The sequence below is a fragment of the Staurois parvus genome, unplaced genomic scaffold, assembly GCF_062004578.1.
Source record: "Staurois parvus isolate SC_StPar_1 unplaced genomic scaffold, SC_StPar_1.0 ptg000154l, whole genome shotgun sequence".
Taxonomy (NCBI): Eukaryota; Metazoa; Chordata; class Amphibia; order Anura; family Ranidae; genus Staurois; species Staurois parvus.
In genome coordinates, this window is record NW_028317950.1 from 24045001 (window position 1) to 24070585 (window position 25585).

A 25585-nucleotide genomic window follows, 5' to 3' on the forward strand; every position below is an offset into this window, starting at 1 on the left:
ATTGGACTCAGGTTTTCCAAATACTTTTGGCAATACAGTGTGTGTGTGTGTGTGTATATGAATATGTGTGTATGTATGTGTGTGTGTATATATATATATATATATATATATATATATATATATATATATGTATGAATGTATGTGTGTGTATATGAATATATATAAAAATAAATAATTTTTTGGACACAAGCACAATTTTATTATTTTTCAGGTATTTACGAAAACATATTCAAGCTATAGTTATATAATGGATACGGGCTGAAAGTGCACACCTTCAGGTTTCTTTTGAGGGTACGTCCAAATTTAGAGGAAGGGTGCCATCACACTGCTTCCATCATGTTCTACAGATGACATTGTGTGCTTTGGATCATGAACTGTTCCAAGCCTTCTCCACACTTTTTTTTCTACCCGTCATTCTGGTACAGATTAATCTTAGTTTCATCTGTCCAAAGAATGCTTTTCCAGAACTGGTCTGGCTTTTTTAGATGTTTTTTTTTTTTTACAAAGTCTAATCTCCCTTTTCTATTCTTCAGGCTTATGAATGGTTTGCACCTTGTGGTGAACCCTCTGTATTTGCTCTCGTGAAGTCTTCTCTTGATTGTAGACTTTGACAATGATACACCCACCTCCTGGAGAGTGTCCTTCACTTGTCTGGATGTTGTGAATGGGTTTGCCTTTACCATAGAGAGGATCATGCGATCATCCACTACTGTTGTCTTCCATGGACGTCCATGCCTTTTTTATGTTGCTGAGCTAACCAGTGTGTTCTTTCCTCAGAATGTACTAAACTGTTGATTTGGCCACTCCTAATGTTGCTGCTATCTCTCTGATGGATTTGTTTTGTTTTTGAAGCCTTAAATGGCCTGTTTCACTTGCATGGACAGCTCCTTTGAATGCATGATGTAAGTTCACAGGAATAGATTCCAAATGCAAAAACCACACTTAGAATCAACTCCAGACCTTTTACCTGCTTAAATGATGAAGAAGTAACGAAGTAGTAGCCCACACCTGGCCATAAAACAGCTTTTTATTCAATTGTCTAATTACTTTTGGCCGCTTGAAAAAGGGGGATGGCTACTCTTAAGAGCTGTAATCCCTAAACCCTTCCTCCAATTTGGATGTACATACCCTCAAATTAAACCTGATAGTGTGCACTTTCAGCCCATACCCATTATATAACTATAGCTTGAATATGTTTTGGTAAATACCTGAAAAAAACTAAAATTGTGCTTGTGTCCCAATATATATGAACCTAACTGTATATATTTTTAAAAAAATTTAATTATTTGTTAGAAATTTACAAAATGCAGTGAATGAACAGAAGAAAAATCTAAATCAAATCAATATTTGGTGTGGCTGCCCTTTGGATTCAAACCAGCATCAATTCTTACACTTTGTACACTTGCAGAAAGTCAGGGATTTTGTTGGATTAGAATCCGGTGTATGGACTGGTTCACACCAGGTGCAGCCCAGTGCATTTTTTCTGCAACAAACATGCATGCACAGTGTTTTCCATGTATTCCAATGGTCCTAGTTCACACCAGTGCAGTCAGTTTCCGGAGCAGAAAAAAAGTGCTGCATTTTTTTCTGCACAGAACTGTACTGTAACACAGCAAAACATATCAAAAACGCACTGGAACAAAGTGTGGTGTGAACTGTAAACAAAAACGCATCTGGCGTGCTTTTTTTGGTGTGAACTGGCCCCAAGATTAGCCAATTATACCAAGCAGGTGATGATCATCAATTTCAAATGTAGGTTGAAACACAGTCATTACCTGAAACAGAACTGGCTGTGTAGGAGGCTTATGCAGGCCATACATGGGTTAAATTCCAAATTTTCTTTAGAAAATCCAAAATTTTGTAGTCGGATGGTGCCACCATAGATTTCGAAATTCAACCAACCAAGCCTTTAATTTCACCTTGTTGCTACAGAGAAGAATTTTTGTGGCTAAGAATTTTCTTTTCTTTCCAGGTCACAGCTCATGCTCATTTCTTTTTCAGTAACATTTCTTGCAGGATTCTCCCATCATTGATTAGAAATTTGTTCATTTTTCAAAAAGCTTCCAGCATGCCTGCTCACTCAAATTCGATGGTCACTCAAAAATTGGCCGTTGCTGTGGCCCACTAATGGCGTGAAATTTGAACGAAAATTCTTAGAAAAGATTTTCGAAAGAAAATTCTTTCTCTCAGAATTCAAACACATGTATAGCTGGCTTTAGGCTCCATGCACTCTGGGTGTTTTAATAACACTGGTAGCCTTAGCTGTGTAAAGTCATGTTAAAAACGCAAGTTTTTCAGTGTTTAGCCGCGTTTGCATTTTTAAGTGTTTTTTGACCAAAAAATTAATTTTTTTTGCGCAAAAAAACTTCCAAAAACACTGGTTTGCCACGTTCAAGTGTGTTTCACAGCTAAAAAACTCCTCTAGAAACCCACTAGTTCTGGGGGGGGGGTTTTCCAGCCATAAAAGGTTGATTACAGTCTATGTGTGCATGGACACATTGGATAACATGCTGGGGGGGTTTACTAGCTGTAGAAAAAAAATGCCAAATGCCAAAAACAGCCGCTGTAAAAACATCCAGTGTGCATGAGAACTTAAAACTAGGTGAAAAACAGCCAAATTTTGTTACTAAGGTGAGGATGTGGAAGACAGTTTCATATCACAGGGCACACACCATGGCAAGACTGAGCATAGCAACAAGACACAAGGTAGTTAGACTGTATCAACAAGATTTCTCAGCACACGGGGTTTCAAGATGTGCTGTTCAAGCTCTTTTGTAGAACAACAAAGAAATGGGCAACAATGAGGACTGTAAGCGCAGTGGTCAGCCAAGGAAACTTAATTCAGCAGATAAGACACATCATGCTTACTTCCCTTTGACATCCGAAGATGTCCAGTAGTGCCAGCAGCACAGAACTGGCGGAAACCAGTGGGGACCCAGGTATACCCATCTACTGTCCAGGGAAATATGGCCAGAAGTGGTCTTTATGGAAGAAATGCAGTCAAAAAGCTATATCTCTGACATGAAAACAACTATGCAGGAAAACATAGGAATAGGGGTGCAGAAAAATCACAGCAGGTGCTCTGGACTGATGAGTCAAAATCTGAAATATTTGGCTTAAAAGAAGACTGTTTGTCAAAGGGCTGAAGAGTGGTACAATGACTGTCTGCAGGCAACAATGAAGCATGGTGGAGGTCTACTTATCCATAAGGCCATACTATCATGGAGGTGTTTGGCCCCAAATTTATTCTGCAGCAGGACAATGACCCCAAACATACAGCCAATGTCATTAGGAACTATCTTCCGTGCAAAGAACAAGGAGTCCTGGAAGTTGTTTGGCCCCCACAAAGCCCTGATCTCAACATCATCGAGTCTATCTGGGATTACATGAAGAGACGGAAGGATTTGAGGCAGCCTACATCCACAGAAGATCTGTGGTTCGTTCAACATGTTTGAACAGCCTACCTGCCAAGTTCCTACAAAAACTGTGTGCAAGTGTACCTAGAAGAATTGATACTGTTTTTAAAGGTCACGCCAAATATTGATTTGATTTTCTCTTCTGTTCATTTACTTTCCATTTTGTTATTTGATAAAAATAAACTATTAACACTTCTTTTTCTGGGTGGGTGGGCGGGGTGGAGTGGTCAGAATACAAAGATACAGGGGGAGAGGTCACTTTTGTTGATGCAGTGATCTATTCTTTTTTTTCGTTTAAACTAAAGGTTGAGAAAAACAGTGTGTACCAACCTTTAATCTCTTCCAACATGTGTCTCATGTATTGAAAAAATTAACAGATTACTAAATGCATTAAGTAGGAGGGACTTAGAACTGGTAGGGGACAGCTGCAGCAGGAAGGGGAGTTTATATGTTTGTTTGTTTTTTTTGTTTTTTTAACTATGCCCACATTTCTCATTTAATTGCATTTTGGCACCTGATATTGAAGGAGATGTGCTTGTTTTTATTTTATTGATGGTTTATTACTGCCTTTTTGTTCAATATTAAAGCCCAACTACTAGGCTGCATTCACACCTGAGCAAAGTAATTTTTTATTTTTTTTGCAAGGAGCGTATTTCAAGCATTCTACATGTGTATTCAAGCCTCAGGTGTTTTTTGTTTCAGCCAGTGGAAAGAACTAGAGTGGGGAGACCAGTTCTTAAAAGCTAAAAAAGCCAAAAACACTCAAACAGTTGAGTTGCGCTGCCATTAAAGTCTATAGGACCAAAAATGCCCAAATCTGCCTCAAAAGTAGCTCATGTAACTTGTGGAGTGTCAGGTAATGAGCACCTGGGCACTCATGGGTGAACAACCATCATTGAATTACATGGAATATTGTTTGTTGAGTGTTTTGGAGCTTTAAGTTCCCTTAATAAAAAAAAAACTATTACTCAACATGTGCGAAAATAAAATCATCTTCCTCGGCAATACTTGCTTCTTCTCTGGAGCTGTTCCCCTAGAAACTCTTGGCTCCGTTTTGTCTCCTGCTCCCCCTCCACATAGCTGAATGATACCTAGAGTCATTCAATCTACATCCTGTGGTCCCAGGCTGTCATAAACCCACCCCCTTAGGGAATGTCATCATGTCAGTCTGGACTTACAGTACTCCTGCACAGTGAAGACTGCAGAAAAAAGGTATGTATAAAGAAATTTAAATTAAAAAAAAAAAAAGAGCAAAGGGTGCTTTGGGAAAGAACTGGGGTTACAAAAAGGTGGAGTTGGGCTTTAGTATTTTTATCTGGCAGTGAATCTTAGTATAGTTCCCCGATTTACTACCTACCTGATTATTTACAATATTAATAGAGGTTTCTCGGTAGCATCTTACATTGTATAGTTTTGGTTAATCTAAAGATTTCAGTTAGTACAATCTGATTGTAGCATGCTTGGGTACATTTCCTAACCCCTACAGGAATTATACTATATTTGCTTTTTGAAGAATGTTCCCTTACCTTCCAGTATGTGAGCACCTCATCTGCTGGATTTTTTTTCTGTTGCCACAAGCTAATATATAGAGGTGGAAGGTCTACCTTTGTCGCCAGCCACTTCCAGTCTGTAGAGGGAACATAAGGAGTGGTTCTGACACCCTTCTATTATTAGGGAGCAAAATGTTCATGTTGTCAGGACTATCCTAGTATGTTAATAGATGGGGAAGAGACTAAAGCATAAGTTGCTATCGTTGTCCCCAACAACCAGACTCTAAGGGTTGCAGACACTTCTTACTTCAGGTACATTAATAAGAACAATTAAAATTTTTATCAAGAGAATTTAAAGTGTTGCTAAACCCAGGATCCTGCATTCACTATATCTGGTTCCCCACAGTACAGAGAACATGGAAATGCAATAATTGTAGTAAATATAAACTGCTGAATACCTTTTCTCATCAGCAGTTAGAGCGCTCTAGTGCCTTCTATCAATGTCCAGCAGAGCACTGGTTAAAGCAGGTACGAGGAGTTTTCATTCTCCCCTTTGAGGCTGCAGGAACCTTGATCCTTTGGGCAGTGCTGATTTGCCCTGTGCTGATCACATGCACTCTTCCAAGAACAACAAAAATAAAATCTAGCAGTACACACCAAACTGAGCCCCCAAGGCTCTGTTTTATCAGGAGATGGATTGGGGGACAGCAGAAGAAGGGGAGGATCAGAGAAGACAGGATCAAACATCCTTTTTGCACAATGTGGAGGATTAACCCCCTTAGGTTTCACAGTGAGTATAACAATCATGCTTTATTGCATATACAGACTGATTTTACTGTTGTGGGTTTAGCAACACTTTAAAGTGGAATTTCAGGCAAAACCTAACTTGTCTTATAAATTGTCCCTCTCCCACTCCAAACATCTATTTTAACATGTGAATAAAAGATATGTATACCTATTTTCAGTTCACACTGATCTCCCTTGTGCCAGCCAGTGCTGGTTACAGGGGAGGGAGCACTCAACAATAGCTGGGAATACCTGAGCAGTGATGTCACCCATAGGCTTAACTATGGCCCATCCAATTTCTGACTAACACAGGAGAGCCAGATCATGTGACCAGACTGGAGTGGCCTGAAAATAGATAAGTATGCACTTTCTTACATAGGTTAATCAGAATAGCTGTTAGGAGGAGGGAGGAATAATTTTTAAGGGTAGTTAGGTAAAGCCCAGAATTGTACTTTAAAGCAGAACTCTGGGAATTTTTTTTTCTTTACCATGCAGTGGGGCTGAGCCTGCAATGCATGAGTTAATTGCTAGTTTAGGTCTAGGGGTTTGGAGAGCCAAGATATATTTGCCTAATTCTCCAATCCTCCCAGTGCAAGACTCCCCCCATGGTTCAGCGGTGGACAATTCTTGACATCATCACGCCCATAGACCAGCTCTAGCTGTGAAGACATCATAAACAGTCCACCGCTGGCTGTGGGGGACCCAAGGATCGGGTGAGTATAGGCACTGTGTTCATCCCTAGACAAAATGAGCAGTTAACCCATGCAGTGCGGGCACAACCTCACTGCATGGAAAAAAAAAATTTGCCTGGAGTTGGGCTTTAACGTCACAGGCTCTTTCATGTGAACCCTGTATCAAAGAAACTTAAAGCAACCCTGATACCAGACTTAAAGCTGAACTACAGGTCGATATAAAGAGATATCAATGATACACATGAATGCAACTTTGTATACAGTGGGGAAAATTATTATTTAATCCCCTGTAGATTTTGTAAATTTTATCATAGGTGTATTTTAAATGATAGACAGAATATCAACCAAAAATCCAGAAAAAAACATGATAAAAATGTTATAAATTTAGTTGCAGTTCAGTGAGTAAAATAAGTATTTAATCCCTACCAACCAACAATTCTGGCTCCCACAGGCTGTGTGCGCAGGTGGTACACAGATTAGTCTTGTCAATTTAAGAAGGTGCTCCTAATGACAGCTTGGTATGTGTATCAAAGACACCTGTCCACAGAATCTCTTTCTTCCATTCAAACCTCACCATCACCATGGGAAAATGGCCAAAGAGCTGTCAAAGGGCATCAGGGACAAGACTGTAGACCTATACAAGGCTGAAATGGGCTATAAGACCATCAGCAAGAAGCTTGGTGAGGAGACAGCTGTTGGAGCGATTATTCGCAAATGGAAGAAATTCTAAATATCCATCAATTGCCCTCGGTCTGGAACTCCATGCAAGATTTCGCCTCATTTGGTAAGGATGATCATGAGAAAAGTAAGGGATTAGCTCAGGACTACACGGGAGGAGCTTGTGAATTATCTCAAGGCAGTTGGGACCGCAGTCACCAAACAAACCATTGGTAACAATACCCCGCCATGAATTGAAATCCTGCAGCGCCCGCAAGGTCCCCCTTCTCAAGGTGGTACATGTACAGGCCTGTCTGAAGTTTACCAATGAACATCTAAATGATTCAGAGAAGGATTGGGAGAAAGTGCTGTGGTCAGATGAGACCAAAATTGAGCTCTTTAGCATTAACGCGACTCACAGTGTTTGGAGGAAGAAAAAAAATGCTGTCTATGACCCTAAGAACACCATCCCTACAGTCAAGCATGGAAGTGGAAACATGCTTTGGGGCTGTTTCTCTGCTAAAAATACTGGCCGACTTTGATGCATTCAGAGGACAATGGAAGGGGCCATATATTGTAAAATCTTCGATGAGAACCTTCTTCCCTCAGCCAGAACACTGAAGATGGGTCGTGGATGGGTCTTCCAGCATGACAATGACCCAAAACATCCTGCCAAGGCAACAAAGGATTGGCTTAAGAAGCAGCATATTAAGGTCATGGAATGGCTTAGCCAGTCTCCAGACCTTAATCCTACAGAAAATTTATGGAGGGAACTGAAATTTCGAGTTGCCAAGAAACCTTAAAGGATATGTAAACCTTTAGGAACATGTTACATGTTCCACCTGTTTTTATGGTAGAACATGGAACATGTTCCCATAACTGCAGCTGCTCCCGCTGCCCCCCTTCCCTCTGACAGATAGTACAGGGAAATTTCTCCCCATATTATCTGTCAGATTTGAAAATAGTGCGGCCGTGTGGGCAGACTTTTGTGAATGAATGAACTGAAAGTTCCGACAGCCTTAGCAGCTGTAGGCTTGTAGATTTCAATGAACTACCACGGCGCTGTGGAGCACCATGGTAGTTCATTCAAGCTTCCTGTCAGAATATCTGCTTGGCCGCATCGCAAGCAGATATACTGGCAGGTCTGCAGGAGACCTGCATGGCATCAGCATTCTACTGATCGCTGGTGCAATGCTTTCCAGGCTCCTTTGGCCAAAAATAATAAATGCACATTTTTTTACCTGCAAAAAAATTTGCATTTAATATTTTTGGCCAAAGGTGAACTTATCCTTTAAGGATTTAGAGAATATCTGTAAAGAAGAGTGGACCAAAATCCCTCCTGAGATGTGTGCAAACCTGGTAACCAACTACAAGAAACGTCTTACCTCTGTGCTTGCCAACAAGGGTTTCTCCACCAAGTACCAAGGCATGTTTTGCTTTGGGATCAAATACTTATTTTACTCACTGAACTGCAACCCAATTTATAACATTTGTATCATGTGTTTTTTTCTGGATTTTTGGTTGATATTCTGTCTCTATCTTTTAAAATACACCTATGATAACAAATTATAGACCCTTCATTTCTTTGTAAGTGGGCAAACATACAAAATCTGCAGGCGATCAAATAATTATTTTCCACACTGTATATGAATTCATCTTTAAATATATTTTTGAAAGCAAGGAGAATAAATACCTAAATTTGACTTGGTATCAACATCTTGCAGTCTTGTATAGCAGAGTTCAGACTAGGGTAGGAAAAAGTGGCACAAGAAGTCAAGCATTGCAAGCAGCATATTGATGGGGGGGGAGATATCAGAGTGACTGAGAAATGAGCTCATCAGTCTGCTGCCTTTCCTTGTATTGTCCAGTTGAAGGGTTTGGGAAGGCAAGAGACCTGTAAGTGTTATTGAACTGCAGCAAATAAAAATCAGGTTCTCTCTCCTGCCAGACAGGGCTGTGCTGTGTGACAACGCTGTGTATAACTGCACATAGGTGCAAAAAAATCTGGCCAGTTTCGCAGACCACAGCTGGATTTTGATCCATCTATGGCTGTTCCTGCTCAATGGAAGTCAATCTAACAATAAATGTCTGTCAGACTGGACTGTTGGAAAACTTTTGTCAATCGGCTGGCTAAAGCCACTTATCAGTGCGGATTCCTGCTATCAGAATACATTAGCACAGTGGGAAAAATTCATCCACCTTGACTGCATGGATGGGGAAATCCGTTTGTTTCTTGATCAGCCCTCTGGCTGATCAAAAAAAAGGAGGCATCTATGGTGAGCCTAAATCTCAGGACTGGATGGACAGAATTACAAATTCTATGGCAGGTTTTTGTGGTGCATTCTTTTTGTTGCAGGTGTTAATGCAGATTCCTTTAACCCCTAGATGCCGATTGCACACAAATATGTGGCCTCTCGGTGTCTGGGCCTTGACGCCGAGCAGGCGCATATTTGCGTACCATTAGAAAATACATATGTGCTGAGAGCATGCGCCCTGCGTGCTCCCAGCACATTTGTCCGTGACTCACGGAAAGGTCCCAATCTCCCCTTGCGATCGGGACCTTTTCCGATCATGTGACTGCCTTGACAGCGAATCATGGCAGTCACATGACCCTAAAACCCTGCCCTCCTCCTGGCTTCTGAAACTCATAAAGGGTCGGGAGGCGCAGGCGCAAAGGGGTTAAATAGGCTACTAAGACAGCAAACCTATGCTCCATTTAGAACCACTACCGCCTAGTAGCTTCAGTAAAGTCACAGACCAACAACAAATATGCAGATAAACCTTTCTAGGTCAGTGATACAAAAGGTATTGAAGCCTTAGGATGAACATGGAAGCCTTTGTCACTGGCTCAGAACAAGTGTACACAAAATGACTTGCAACTTAACTGTCCTGACCTGTGTGCTTGTTCCAGATCAGTGTAACAAAACAGTAAAAGCAAATCAATATAAAAAATAGTGTAGCACACCTAAAATATCAAACCAACCTTTTTAAGTTCACATACACCTTTACAAACAATCCAAATATGTATTTGAATTGTTTGAAAAAGTATATGAGAACTTAGTGTTGATGGTTAGATATTTTAGGAGTGCTACACTATATTTTTGTATATTAATTTATTTATTTTGTGTTTGGTGATTTCACAGAAGTGTTTGAGCTGCTCCTTGGAGAAACACTTATTGTATTGATTTTGGTATATCAGCCAGTGAGGTAGCACGGAGTAATTTTTCATTTAAAGCTAAAAGCAAGTCACTACTGATGACTCCTGTTCAGCCCCCCAGGTTTCTTTTACATATCTCACCGTGTGGATGAGGGGCACTGAGTGCTGCGGTTAGCGGCACCCACAGAGAAGGAACGATGTCCCCTATCGGCATCTCTTCTGGTAAAACTGGACCTGTAAACATAGGCAATAGTGAAAACTGGTAACCCACACCAAGGTGTTTGGTTTTTTTTTTATCTCTGCTGTCTGCAATTCCTATCCTATTGTGCCTGTTATGAAAGTCTAAAACCCAAATCCGCATTATCCACCAATATTATTGTTTTTTTTTTTGTGCTTTATTTATTTTATACTTCGTTCCATGACTCCTTAACTCGATAGGTTCTTCTAAATATTTCTGGCTGAGGGGTAATCACATGCCCTCTACGTGTGGAGAACTTAGGGGCAACTGGAATCCCCCTAACCTGGTTGTAACAGGTAATCCTCATACAATGAAGCTCAACAGCAAGCACGTAAGAGTAGCGTGTGCATACGTGTCTGAAACCCCACACACATCATGGAGACAAGATCCTTGATCTTAAAAGGAAGTAAAAATTATAAAAACTTGTGATGGTTTTAAAATAAGGTATACAGTTAGGTCCATATATATTTAGACACAGGCTCAATTTTAGTTTTTTTCAGGTATTTACTAAAACATATTCAAGCTATAGTTATATAATGGATATGGGCTGAAATCTTTGGACGTATGAAACTAAAATTAATCTGTACCAGAATTACGGGAAGAACAAAGTGTGGAGAAGGCTTGGAACAGCTCATGATCCAAAGCACACAATGTCATCTGTAAAACATGGTGGAGGCAGTGTGATGGCATGAGCATGCATGGCTTCCAGTGGCACTGGGTCATTGGTGTTTATTGATGATGTGACAGGAGACAGAAGTAGCAGGATGAATTCTGCAGTGTTTAGAGATATACTGTCAGCCCAGATTTAGCCAAATGCAGCAAAGCTGATTGGACTGCGCTTCACAGTACAGATGGACAATGAACCAAAACACACAGCAAAAGCAACCCAGGAGCTTTGTAGAAAAAGAAGCGGAATATTCTGCAATGGCTGAGTCAATCACCTGATCTCAACCCAATTGAGCATGCATTTCACTTGCTGAACCCAAAACTAAAGGCAGAAAGACCCACAAACAAAGAACAACCGAAGACAGCTGCAGTTAGAGCCTGGCAAAGAATCAGAAAGGAGGAAACTCAGTCTTTGGTAATGTCCATGGGTTCCAGACTTCAGGCAGTCAATGCCAGTAAAGGATTCTCATCAAAATATTAACCACTTCCCGACCGGCCGTTGCATATAAACGGCCGGACGGTGGCAGTGCAGGGTCAGGTGGCCGTTTATGAACGGCCTCCCCGCACCCTGCTTGTGCGCGCTCCCTGGGAGCGCGCAGCACCGCGATCCGGTGCCCGCTGTGTCCTCCGGACACAGTGAAACACCGATCGTCGGACGGGACCTCTGTACGAGGTCCCGGTCATGTGATCGCTGATTGGCCAATCAGTGATCACATGCAAAGTAGTAAGCAAGATGTCACTTGTGACATCATTGCTTACTACATGTGAAATCTGTGAATGATCACAGAGGTCACATGGTACAAGGCTGTACTGCTAGGGTGACAGTACGTAAAAAAAAAATAAAAAAATAATAATAATATAAAAAAATAAAAATGTAAAAAAAATGTTTAAAAATTATAATTTTTGGTTATAAACTAATTTGTTTTTTTTTTATTACTAAAAAGATAACGGAATAAATTTTGGCAAAGATTTATGATGAAATATTATTTATTTGCAAAATTTTATAAAAAAAACACTTTTGTTCAAAATTTTTGGACGTTTTCATTTACATAGAAAAAAAAATAAAAATCCCAGCGGTGAATAAATACCACCAAAATAAAGCTTTATCTGTCTCAAAAAAATGGTAAAAAATTAATTTGGGTACAGTGTTGCATGACTGCGCAATTGTCATTCAAAGTGTGATAGCGCTGAAAGCTGAAAATTGCCCTGGTCAGGAAGGGGGTAAAAGTGTCCGGTCTGGAAGTGGTTAAAAATGAACATTTTATGATTATATTCTTTTGTCCAATTACATTTGAGCCCCTGAAAATGGAGGGACTGTGTATAAAAATGGTTGCAAGTGTGTACTTGACTTTTGTGTTCAACCCCTTGATTAAAGCTGAAAGTCTGCACTTCAAATTAATTTGGATTGTTTCGTTTTAATTTATTCTGGTGGCATACAGAGCCAAAAGTATGAAAATTGTGCCTGTCTTCAAATATATATGGGCCTAACTGTATGTCTAAAGGAGCCCATGGTGATAAGGTTACAATCATCTGGTCTGTCTAGGTTGCAATATATCTATGGGCAGTCACCATTTTTTTTTTTTTTTAAATCTGAGTAAGTTGGGCATGACCGATCTCAGACATCTGAAAGCGATAAGACTGTGCTACATATCAGCCCCCACCCCCGGTGTCTAAGCCAGCTTAAATTAGATATATAAGCCCAAGTCGCATCTAAGATTTTTTTTCCCATGCGATAAGGGTTTTAAAGGATCAAAATGAATTTTTCAGATGTAGGTAGGGTTAGTTGGTTGGATTACCAAGTACAATATACTATATTTCCTGGGGACTCTCCCCGCTAGAAATCCAACAAGTAACAATGACAACCCCAACAGGAAGGGTGATGGCATTTCTAACAACTAAAATGTGGGCATAGCTGGGATCTCGCCACTGAAGTCTCTCCAAGAACCTAGGGATAAGTCACCCCTATCCCTCCCCAGTCCTCTCATGCCTTCACTGTTTTGAAGCCCAACTTCAGGCAAAAACTCTTTAAAGCCTAAGTTTAGCTGAAAATAAAACAATACTTACCTTACTTGTGTTACATTACTAACCTTCAGTAGGATGTGTCCATTGTGCTGCTGTGTCCTCCTTTAGATGCCCCTACTCACCCCTGTAGCTGTACTTTTCTGATGCAGTAGGGGTTAATACAGCTAAGGGGCTGTCACAGGCTCTCATCGAGAGAATTCCACTATGCCTGCCCTTTTTGCCTGGCTGCTGCACTACAGCTTCTATGAATGAAACAGGACCCAAGAATGGAGGAGTTGGACCTTACAATTATCTGTTCATCCTCCATTCTTAAGTACATTCTCCTAGTACACACAATCAAAAAAACTCATATGAAAAATACTGCTTTCGAAGCGATCGTGCAATAATTTGATCGTTAGTACACAACTTTCGTCCGAATTTATTTAATAGGGAAAAGTACGATATCAGACCATGCGGTTTTTGTTTAATCAGCACCATTTTCGTCTAAAAATACAATACAAATACATTACATCACTTCCAAATTTTTTTTCTCTCGTGCAAGAATTTTGTAACTTTAGTAACCTCTTCACTTTCAATACAAGACCAGTATGCAGAAAAAAAAACAAAAAACAAAATGGTTGATCATTCATCCAATGTTCTGATCGTGTGTACTGGGCTTTAGGCTAGGTTCACGGTATTGTGGTTTCCCTACGGCTGCATTTACAGAGGCACAGCAGCCCATTCATTTGAATAAGTTGCTGTACCTCCGAAACATGCAGGGAAAAGGTCCCCGTTTCTTTTCCAAAATCGCAGCCACAAGGAAGCTGCATAGTTCTATGTGTGTTCATAGCATGGGGAAATTTGCTGCAGTTTCCAGTGCAGGGGGGTGCCATTAAGAATTAATGGCACCCCACACATCTGCTAACAATGGCGCATTTTTGATGTGGGAAGGCATGCGATTACATGCAGTCCCACACCTACACATAGTGTGAACCTAGCCTTAGATCCTCTTTCATTCATAGAATCTGTAGTAATGCTTCTATGAATGGAGCAGCTAGGCGGAAAGGGTGGGCATAGTTGGGCTCTCTTCGTGAGCACCTGTGATAGTTCCTTAGCTACACCAGAAGCTGGTGGGGTGGTCATTAGAGGAGGAGGAGGAAGATTTAATCTAAAGGACACAGCAGCACAAGGGACACATGAAGGTAAGTATCATCCCTTGTTCTTTTTCTTTAGCTAAACTTAGGCTTTAAAGTAGAACTAAATGAAAACTTTTTTTCCATTTTGAATAGACTAAAGAAGAGTTATGACCCATGTAAGGTTTATTTTTGCCATCTGTGTCTCATTTGGGACATTATCCTTCACTTTCTGTCCCGTAGCCAAAACAGGAAGTGAGAAGGAATCCCTGGTTGTCCCCTGGGTCACCAGATTTGGTGTCCCCATTATTCCTATTTTGGGGACAACCCACAGTTTGGGATTTTCTTTTACTTTCAATAATAATGGTAAACAGGACAAATTGAGAAGGCGAATCTCTATAACAGGGGTACAGACAGCAATAAAGACTAAAAGGTGTTGTAATTTCTGTGCACTCTATCCAAAAGAAAAAAAGTTCTCTCTGTAGATACTTACATTTTGGACAGAGCATGGAAGAATTAAGGCTAGATTCACATCTGTGTGGGTGGTGCCGCTGCGGATCCGCATGAAAATCCGTGCACCACCCACACAGAGAAATACAGACCCACGGGCGGGTGTCATTAGTTCTAATGACCTGCCGCCCGCACTGGATACGCAACCGTACTGGGAACTGAGGTTCCTGTGCGGGCTGCGTTTTCGGAAGAAGTGCAGGGACTTCTTCCCTGCATGTCCCAGGCACGGGAGTCCATGCAAATGAATGTGCTCTCGTGCCCGCGCAAAACGCGCCCTGCACGGCCGCATATATGTGAACCGGGGCTAAAGCCTTTGTCAGGTTTTTATTGCAGTATGTGTACCAGTTGCTGACATTTCCCCTTGCTTGCTTTAAGGACAGTAAAGTGGAAAATCTCTCAAACTTGAAATAAACAATTTTAGTTAAGTGAGGAAGGGTTAGAACTTCATGGTGTCCTTATTGCTGGCTGTGTTTCCCTGTACTGGTAACAACTGCTTATCCCAATTTCTTGTATTGGTTTTACAGGGACAGAAAATATTACTCATTACAGAAATTTCTTTGTAAGGTTGAGCATCACTGCCTAGAATGCAGCACACAAGTCACAGAATGGTGTTTGAGGCTTCTCGTGTTTAAGTTCTCACCCAGCCAGCAGAAAGCTCCTTTCTGTAGGTGCATAGCTTTTACCACATCTGCTCTGCCCAGTCTCTTCAGCTGTTTGGTCAGACTTCGCAATCGATTTTTATTATCTGGAATATTATGGAAGGCCTCCAGGTAATCCCTGACACACCCCGATTGGTTACCCTGCAGAGAGACAAGACCATGTAGTTATGCTGAGCTATTGGCCACAGGCAGTGGACTGGAGAGTGCACAATCTGGTGCAGCTGCGCATGGTAGCCAATCCACTTCTAGCTTGTTCTATTAAACTTTGACCAAAAAAAAAATTAAAGCTGATTGGTTTCTATGCAGAGCTGCACCAAATTATGCACTCTCTAGCGTTAATAAAAACCCCCATATCTGGGGAATGTACTGTATAGCACAACATACATAGTGCAGCAATTGTACATACATAGTACCGTGTTTGGGCGTGTCGTTATACTGGTAACAGATAATGGAGAATTGTGAGGCTGTAGTGGCAGTCAAAAGAGTAGCACACAGAAGTGGCTGCAGTGGGGATCAGTACAAAATTGAGTGGGTGGGTACAGTATGTGACATTTGAAATTTGTGTGGGTGCAGTGTCAGTGGAGAAATGCAGTGGCAGCCAGAATCACCCTTTGACTCTGTATTGCTGACACAATATTGCAACAGACAGCACAGTTACCAGAACATGTCAACCATACATATCTAGACCGCATACTTGTAGCTCTTAAAAAAACCCTGCAAACGCAGTAAAACCATATAAAAAATGTGTGTGTAAAAATGCAAAGCGAAATGGAAAAACGGATTCGAAGCAAACTGCAGAGCTGTGAACCAGGCCTTAAAGCTGAAGCATAGTATTTTTTATGGAGGGATACAGTACCAACCCATCATCCGTTATTATCCTATTACCTGCAGGTGGCTGCTTATGGTAAAAATCTTCCCTACAACGCCTCCTTCAGATCCACCAAATAATATCCTGAGTAACTGTCTTTTGGGCTGAAAAGGTGAACAGCAGCTGCTTCTATAAAGAAAAGTTGCACTGCTCACCTGCCCCTTTTTTATCTGCCGTTCACAGAACTCCTACAATTGTGGTACCACAAAACATTGTGTTTTGTGAATGAAGGTGCCTATTCATGGAACAGGGTGCAATGCAATAACAGCAGGCTACTATTAATAAAAAAGTCAATGTATGAAATGCATCAGCATGCTGTTGGATACAAAATTTTATTTTTCAATATTTCTAAGTTTGAATAAGGCCTTATTTACATGGGTGTTAAGACCCATAGTCCATGAATGGATGAATGCAGGTGGCCCATGTAAGTGTATGGGGACAATTTTACAGGGGAGCAGATGAGCGTACCCAAATGCAGACAATATGCATATATAGCAGGCCATACATGGGTCAAATTCCGAACGATTTTTCGATCGAAAATCAAAAACATTGTTAGTTCTGTAATCCGATGGTGCCACCAATGATTTCAAAAATTGGTAATTTTTCATGAATTTTCCAGCATGCCCGATAAACAAAAGGGGGGGAAACCATGAAAATTGGCCGGTGCCTTTGCCCCACTAACAAAGCGAACATCAGCCAATTATTCTTAGGTACGATTTTCGAACAAAAAATCCTTCGAAAATAAACACATGTATGGCCGGCCTAAGTTTGAGATCCTTTTGAATTTATTCAGAATTAATTTACAGGTGCATCTGACCACATTATGACCTGCAGCTGACCTGCTTCAAGCTGTTCTTGCATTCACATAGACTTGCATGGGAATGCAAAACTTGCTTGAAGCAAACAAATGCTCATTGACACAGAGTCTAAATCAGTGAAAAAAGACAACATGAAGTCCTAGGTGTCAAGAGTCATCTCTTGAAGACTAGAGAAGTTGGGTTTCTGCAGCAATTGTTAGCATTGTAAGGAGAGAGAGACAGCCATGTCTGGGATTGAGAAAGAGGATCTCCAGATCAGGAGGCTGTTTTACAAAGGTGCTTAGACCTGCATAAGTGTCATTATAAGTCACTGGTGGTCAACTCACTTGAAATAGGTGGCCACTGACAAAAAAAAAAATCTGCTTCTGTAGACAGCCATAGGCTAGAGACACAATTACGTGAGACTGCCAGGGATTACTACAATTATAGACCCTTTACAATTCAATTCCTCCATGTGCTTCATATTGTACAACCTTTTTAAAAATTGCTTTTTTAAAAATACACTTTTCTTCTCCTTCTAAAACGAAAGGAAAAGCTTTGACTATAGATATACTATAGAGCACTGGATCAGTAGGAAGCATTTGATCAATTTACAGCCCTGGCCAAAAGTTTTGAGAATGACACAAATATTTTCACAAAGTCTGCTGCTTCAGTGTTTTAGATCTTTTTCAAATGTTACTATGGTATATTGAAGTATAATTACAAGTATTTCATAGGTGTCAAAGGCTTTTTTGATAACTACATTAAGTTTATTCAAAGTGTCAATATTTGCAGTATTGACCCTTCTTTTTCAAGACCTCTGCAATTCATCCTGGAATGCTGTTACTCAACTTCTGGGTCACATCCTGACTGATGGTAGCCTGTTCTTGCATAATCAATGCTTGGAGTTTGTCAGAATTTGTGGATTTTTTTCTGTTCATCCGCCTCTTAAGGATTGACCACAAGTTCTCAATAAGATTAGCGTCTGGGGAGTTTCCTGACTATGGACTCAAAATGTCGATGTTTTGTTCCCCAAGTTACTTAGTTACTACTTTTGCTTTATGGCAAGGTGCTCCATCGTGATGGAAAAGGCATTGTTCTTCACCAAACTGTTCTTGGATGGTTGGGAGAAGTTGCTCTTGGAGGATGTTTTTGTACCATTCTTTATTCATGGCTGTGTTCTTAGGCAGAATTATGAGTGAGCCCACTCCTTTGACTGAGAAGTAACACCACTCATGAACGGTCTCAGGATGATTTACTGTTGGCATGACACAGGACTGATAGTAGCTTCCAACTTTTCTTCTCCAGACAAGGTTTTTTCTGGATGCCCCAAACAATTAGAAAAAGGATACATCAGAGAAAATTACTTTCCCCCAGTCTTCAGCCATCTAATCCCTGTACCTTTTGCAGAATATCAGTCTGTCCCTGATGTTTTTCCTGGTGAGAAATGGCTTCTTTGCTGCCCTTCTTGACACCAGGCCATCCTCCAAAAGTCTTCGCCTCACTGTACGTGCAGATGCACTCACACCTCCCTGCTGCCATTTCTGAGCAAGCTCTGCACTAGTGGTGCCCCAATCCCACAGCTGAATCAACTTTAGGAAACGGTTCTGGTGATTATTGGACTTTCTTTGACGCCCTGAAGCCTTCTTCACAACAATTGAACCTCTCTCCTTGAAGTTCTTGATTATCTGATAAATTGTTGATATAGGTGCAATCTTAGTAGCATCAATATCCTTGCCTGTCAATCACTTTTTGTACAAAGCAATGATGACTGCACGTGTCTCCTTGCAGGTAAATTAATATTTGTATCATTCTCAAAACCTTTGGCCAGGGCTGTACATTATATAAGAGGTCAGTGATGGCTGCACAAACTCGTCATGGAGAAAAGCAATGGAAAGGAGAATCTGTAGACTGAACAAATTCTTTACATTATATGGATCGACATTTCATATTATTGCAAAAGGTTTACTCCAACTTTTCTGATATTTCTTTCAGGTCAATGACTCAGGCCTCATGCACATGGAGCTTAAAAATGCTGCTTATAAAGGCGTTGTGCATTTTTTTTTTTCAGCCTATGCTAAAGCACCTCTATGGAAGGCTATGTATCCATGCACACATAGGTGTTTTACAAGGGTATCAGAAGAGGAGCTTTTACAGAAAAGAAAACCCAGCAAAGGCTTGTTCTTAAGCTCCATGCACACTGGGCGTTTTGATAAAGCTGGTAACATTAGTTGTGTAAAGTCATGTTAAAAATGTGAGTTTTTCAGCATTGCTGTATTAGCATTTAGCGGTGTTTTTTCACATTTGCATTTTTTAGCGTTTTTTTAAAGTCCTAGTTTGCTGCAATTTTCCGTGTTTTTCGGCGATAGAGAGTTTTTACAGCTAAAAACTCCTCTAGAAACCCACTAGTTCTGGATTTTTTCCAGCTACAAAACGCCCTTGCCAAAAAACGTTGATTACAGTCTTTGTGTGCATGGACACACAGGATAATATTCTGGGGAGTTTACTGGCTGTAGAAAAGAAACTTCAAAAGCCAAAAACAGCCGCTGTAAAAACGCCCAGTGTGCATGAGGACTTAAAGCGGAGTTCCACCTGAGAAAAAAAAAAGTCAGCAGCTACAAAAACTGTAGCTGCTGACTTTTAAAATACAGACACTTACCTGTGCCTCAGTCCAGTGGTGTCCTCACCACTGCTGGTTTCACGGGCCGTCTTCTCAGCTTGTGGCTTCACAGCCGGGTGCCCAATGCGCATGCACAAGAAGAGCTGCGCTTTGTGAATGGCCCCGTAGTCTTCTGGGACCTGTCACGTGTCCCAGAAGACTAGGAGGGGAGAGAGAGGGAGGACAACTTCCGCTTCCGATTGCCTAGGCAATCGCAGCAGAAGTGGGAGCGGGTACCTGTCAAATTCGGGTACCCGCTCCCCAAAGGTGCAAATCCTTACTAGGGAGCGGGGGACAAAGGCTTAAAGCGGAACTTCCCCTTTTGGGTGGAGCTCCACTTTAAGAGTAGGTGAAGAACAGAAAAACACTATACATGCCTAAACACTAAACTCATAAAGTGTATGTGAGTTACTACATTCCAACGGCCAGAACAAATTAATATTCTGGCTTGTAATTTGCATTTACATTCAAAAGCTATATGCTCCTAAACGCATGTGCATTACATGGCTTGTTTTAAGCTGCATTTTCCTACCAGCAGTTCTGATGTTCAGAGGAGCTTTTACAGATTCCCTGTGTGCATGATGCCTCAAAGCAGTGAAGCCAGAAGGTCAACTTCAGAGCCAGGCAGCCAGCATATTCAAAAAGAAGTCAGCAATGGCAGACTCCATTTTACTAAAACTGGTGCACTCAAAATCTGGGGCAGTTGTGCATTGTAGCCAATCAGCTTCTAACTTCAGCTTGTTCAATTAAGCTTTACCAATAAACCCTGGATGCTGATTGTTGCACCAGATTTTGCACTCTCCAGTCTTAGTAAGTACCCCCCATATGTCTATTTGAAAAGGTTTACTAAATTAGTTGAAGTGTGGTAAGAGGGCTACTTACCAGGTCTTTAGCTTGTTCAGGGCTAAAATCTGAGAGCTTGTCAAAGGCCTCAAGAACCTCCTTGGACCATCGAAAATCTTTAACTAGGAAAAATAAATCTTTATATAGTTTCCTCAAGAGATAAAGAACATCAAATAGACCTTTTAGTTGCTAGTGACCAGTACATGTCAAGATTGTTTTTCCGACTGTCCTGGGACCGTCTCCAAGTGCCTCCCTCTACAACATTGCCCCATAAAAGTTTATAGGCCACTAATACCCAGGCATGGTCATGGACAGTGAAGATTTACACTGCTGGATAGGTAAGTAAGCATCCATAGTGGAGGATTATATTAAGTCAGTAGATGGAAGCATTAACAATAAGAGTGAATTCACACCTGCGAATGTACCCTGCCTGTGATTAAATGTGAGTACCCCTGCTGGGATTCCTGCAAGCGCCTGCGAGAAGGCAGCCCCATTGAAAGCAATGAGAGGCTGCTGATTTCTGCAGCTAATCACGCATGTAAATGCTCATGCGGTGCTCACAGACTTCCTGCATCCTGGGCCGATCACTAGCATTTGATGGTTGCATGAGCGATTAGCAGTACTAGCTGTGGGAGCCAACAGCCTCCCATTGCTTTCAATGGGGCTGCCTACTCGCAGCTAAGAACCCCCGCTGCGATTCTTGCATCTAATTGCAGGCTGGGTGTATTTTCAGGTTTAAATGCACCCTAAGGGCCAGTTGACACTACAAAAATGCACTTGAGATGCATTCCCGATAAGTTTTTGTTTACAGTTCACACCACATGCAGTTCTGGTGCAGTTTGCTATGTTCCATTATGGTTCTGTGAAAAATAAAATGCAGCTTGTTCTACTTTTTTTTTTTTCTGCACCAGAACTGCATTGGAACTGACTGCACTGGAGTGAACCAGGGCCATTGGAATACATGTAAAACACTGGGCATGCATTTTTGATGCAGAAAAAAAAGCGCACTGAACTGCATCTAGTGTGAACTAGCCCTAAAAAATATAACATGCTGCATTTTTTCTGCACAGAACCATACTGGAAAATAGCAAACTGCACTGGAACTGCGGGTGGTGTGAACTGTAAGCAAAAACATATCCGGAGTGCATTTTTGTACTGTGAACTGGCCCTGAATCCTTTTTTTTTTTTTTTTTTTTAAGTGTGCTAGGGTTGCCACCTCATTCTTTTAAACCTGAACACATATTAACCCCTTCACGCCTAAGGATAAAACAAATCTAAATGCCTAAGCACAATTCTGCAACGTTGACATGTGTTATTAAAACCATACATATCATCACAACTATTTTGTACATCGAGGTGGATTATACCTTGTTTTTTTCAGGACAAATTGGGCTTTCATTTGGTGGTAAATGGTAATAGATAGCTCCTAATTTTTTTTATTATCAAAGGAAAAATGGCCCAAAATAGTAAAAAAATAGTTTTTTTTTTATTTAGCTGTGTGTTTCTTGTTACGACCATAACCTACCTCTGTAGAGCAAACCAAAATAAATTCTCCAGCTCTTGACGATCGCAGCGATACCATATATGTGTATGTTATTTGTTGTTTGTACCCGTAGTACAGCCCAGAAACATTAGAGCGCATTTTGTTTTTGTCTTTTTTTTTTTTTACCTAAAACACACTGACATTAACGCTGACACTGATACCAATTTTTTTTTTAGATCCTGACCTTTGGCCTTTGACCCTGACCTTGACCCAAACACTAACTCTGGTACTGAACTAGATCAAACCTTGATCTAGGTATTTTTCATTTTATTTTTTAATATTTATTTATTTATCTTTTTTTTTTTTTTTTTTTTTCTTTACAAACATTTTTTTATCTCTCTATGTCAGGAGTTAGAGAAATACATTGTATCTCTATTCTCCATTCCTAGAGAGAGAAAAAACAAGGGGGCCGGGCTGCACAGTGACTGATCACTGTGATAGCCAATAAGAGGCTATCACAGCGATCACGTGACCCGGAATCGGGAGTCCCGGGTCCCGATCATTGGAATCGGGAGTCCCGGGTCCCGATCGTTAGAACGGGACCCGGGGCTCTCAGTGACACCGTGGTCTCTGTGCTGGGAGTGCGCCGAGTGGCGCACTCCCAGCACAAAGACAGGTACGCAAATATGCGGCCCTACGGAAAAAAAACCCAGTTCCGTGAGGCCGCATATTTGTGTGCCGTCGGCGTCAAGGGGTTAAGTACACAGGTTCTGAGACTAATCTAATGCAGATAAGGCACTAAGTAAGTTTAATTACCACCTTAATCAGCCACAGAGCCTGTGTAATGTGTTCAGTTTGAAAGGGATGAAGTGGTAACCCTAAGCCTGGGTTTACACTGATGTGATGCGGAATTTGCACCGGTTTCTGTGCAAATTCCGCACCGCATCACAATCGCACCCAGTTCATGCGAACCGCTGCAGGTGTGTATGTTAAGTTAACAACCCAAAATTTGTTTGCAAAACACGGTGCAATGTGTACAATCAGATCACATGAGTGTGAATACAAACTTCGTGTGGCTTTCAGATTAGCACAACAACAGTGCACAGAGAGCTTCATGGAATGGGTTTCCATGGCTGAGCAGCTGCATCCAAGCCTTACATCACCAAAGCGTCAGATGCAGTGGTGTAAAGCACGCCGCCACTGGACTCTAGAGCAGTGGAGATGTGTTCTCTGGAGTGACGAATCATGGTTCTCTGTCTTGCAAATCCAATGGACATGTCTGGATTTAGTGGTTGCCAGGAGAACATCCCGACTGCACTCTGCCAAGTGTAATTTTTGGTGGAGGGGGATTACGGTGTGGGGTTGTTTTTCAGGGGTTGGACTTGGCCTGTTAGTTCCAGTGAAGGATACCAAGACATTTTGGACAATTTCATGGTCCCAACTTTGTGGGAACAGTTTGTGGATGGCCCCTTCTTGTTCCAACATGACTGCGCACCAGTGCACAAAGCAAGGTCTATAAAGACATGGATGCGCGAGTTTAGGGTGGAAGAAGTTGACTGGCCTGCACAGAGTCCTGACCTCAACCCGATAGAACACCTTTGGGATGAATTAGAGTGGAGACTACAAGTCAGGCCTTCTTGTCCGACATCAGTGCGCTTCTGGAAGAATGGTCAAACATTCCCATAGACACACTCCTAAACCTTGTGGACAGCCTTCCCAGAAGAGTTGAAGCTGTTATAGCTGCAAAGGGTGGGCCAACTCAATATTGAACCCTACAGACTAAAACTGGGATGCCATTAAAGTTCATGTGCGCGTAAAGTCAGCCGTCCCAATACTTTTGGCAATATAGAGTATATGTGCATAAAATATATACGGTGTATATATATATATATATATATATATATACATACACATACACATACTGTATATATAATAAAAATATTTTCTTTCTCTCACACACACATACACTTTTTTTTGTGGTTTGCGTTAAGGAAAAAAGCGTATAAAGAGAGGAAATAAGGAAAAAAGTATGGATTATTGTGAATATAGTAATACAAAATGTGTTGTTTTACACATAGCGGGGAAGGTTTAGAGCCTCTGTCAAACTTTTATCTCTTTCTCTGCCCCTTCACTCCCTGCTTTGGTGACAGGGGTCTCTCTCCCCATGTGTGTGGAAAGGCAGGTGTCCCAATACTTTTGGCAATATAGTGTAAATAGTTGACGGTAGCTGTATGAAACTATGCACCATTACTTGGGTACATTATCTGCGTTGTGGACATTATAACTGTACAACACTTTACACAAGTATAGGCGCATAGCTGTGTACAGCTTCCTTTACCCATTCATATCTATTGGTGGTTGTATGCAGCACCAGGACATCCCAGGCACCAAATATGCAGCTTTTTGATGCTGCACAGGCGAATGTACATAAAGCCTTATTTCAAAATGGATCTTTGAACACTGGATAAAAGATATAGTTCAATTTCAGCGAAGCAGATTTTACCTTGTTCATAAGGTTGCACAGAGCAGGAAATCTGAAGAACAGGCTCAGAGGTCATGGTATCCTCACTCTCAAAGGTTGATCTGAGACAAAGACCATGGTGATTCTCATCATCCTCCACTGGATTCATCTGCACTGAAAAAGAAACCTAGCATGGAACAACTCATTTTTATGTTAATCTGTACCACATTTTTTAAGACTGGTGAAAGAATAGGTTTACACATTTCATTCTGTTTTTAGAATATTTAGAGGTTTTTCAATGGTTTAATTAGATTAATATGTTAATGATATCAGCTTGGTGTTGTGAATTGTATCAGTGTGTATTAAAGTATTACTAAACCCACAACAGTAAAATCAGTCTGTATATGCAGTAAAGCATGTTTGTTTTACTCACTGTGGAACCTAAGAGGTTAATCCTCTTCATTGTGTAAAAAGGCTGTTTGATCCTTTCTTCTCTGCCCCTCCTCTTGTTGAAATGACCACCTGATACAGACTGAATCTGTAGTCACATGCACATGCTCAGTTTAGTGTGTATTGCTAGAAAGGTTTTTTTTTTCTTGGGAGAGTGCATGTGATCAGCACAGAGCCAATCAGCACTGTCCAGACTGAGGGTCAGGGGTTTCACATGCTCCTAGAGCAAAAAGAAACTCCTCCTACAAGCTTTAACTAATGCTCTGCCGAAGCCACAAGACTGCTCTAACTGCTGATGAGAAAAAGTATTTAGCAGTTTATATTTACTAAAATAATTGCATTTCCATGTTGTGTGTACTGTGGGAGACCAGATATAGTGGATGCAGGGTCCTGGGTTTAGTATCACTGAAAACCTTTTTAGTAAATATATACAGTATGTGCATGGAGGTAGCCATCTTTACTCATAAAGCGTGGCTCCACTCAAAAGTGGAAGCTCCGCTTATTTGCCTCCTCCCCCCCCTCCATTGCCATATTTGGCACCTTTTGGGCTGAGGGGGGAGCGGGAACCTGGTTTTGACAGGTACCTGCTCCCACTTCCGGCTCAATACACCACGCCGAA

At 41.1% G+C, this 25585-nt stretch overlaps 1 protein-coding gene across 3 annotated transcripts in view; it reads right to left on the reverse strand.

The window, feature by feature from the left end:
* LOC149463668 (uncharacterized) overlaps positions 1-25585 on the reverse strand; it is a 31326-nt gene that overhangs the window by 1952 nt on the left and 3789 nt on the right. For all 3 annotated transcript variants that reach the window (XM_089675264.1, XM_089675262.1, XM_089675263.1), the window contains exons 3-7: positions 24559-24690; positions 20612-20694; positions 15387-15546; positions 10340-10432; positions 4943-5043 (exon numbers count right to left, since the gene is read on the reverse strand). In XM_089675264.1, coding sequence (XP_089531390.1) covers positions 4943-5043; positions 10340-10432; positions 15387-15546; positions 20612-20694; positions 24559-24690 — 569 coding nt within the window. The remainder of the gene's footprint in view (positions 1-4942; positions 5044-10339; positions 10433-15386; positions 15547-20611; positions 20695-24558; positions 24691-25585) is intronic.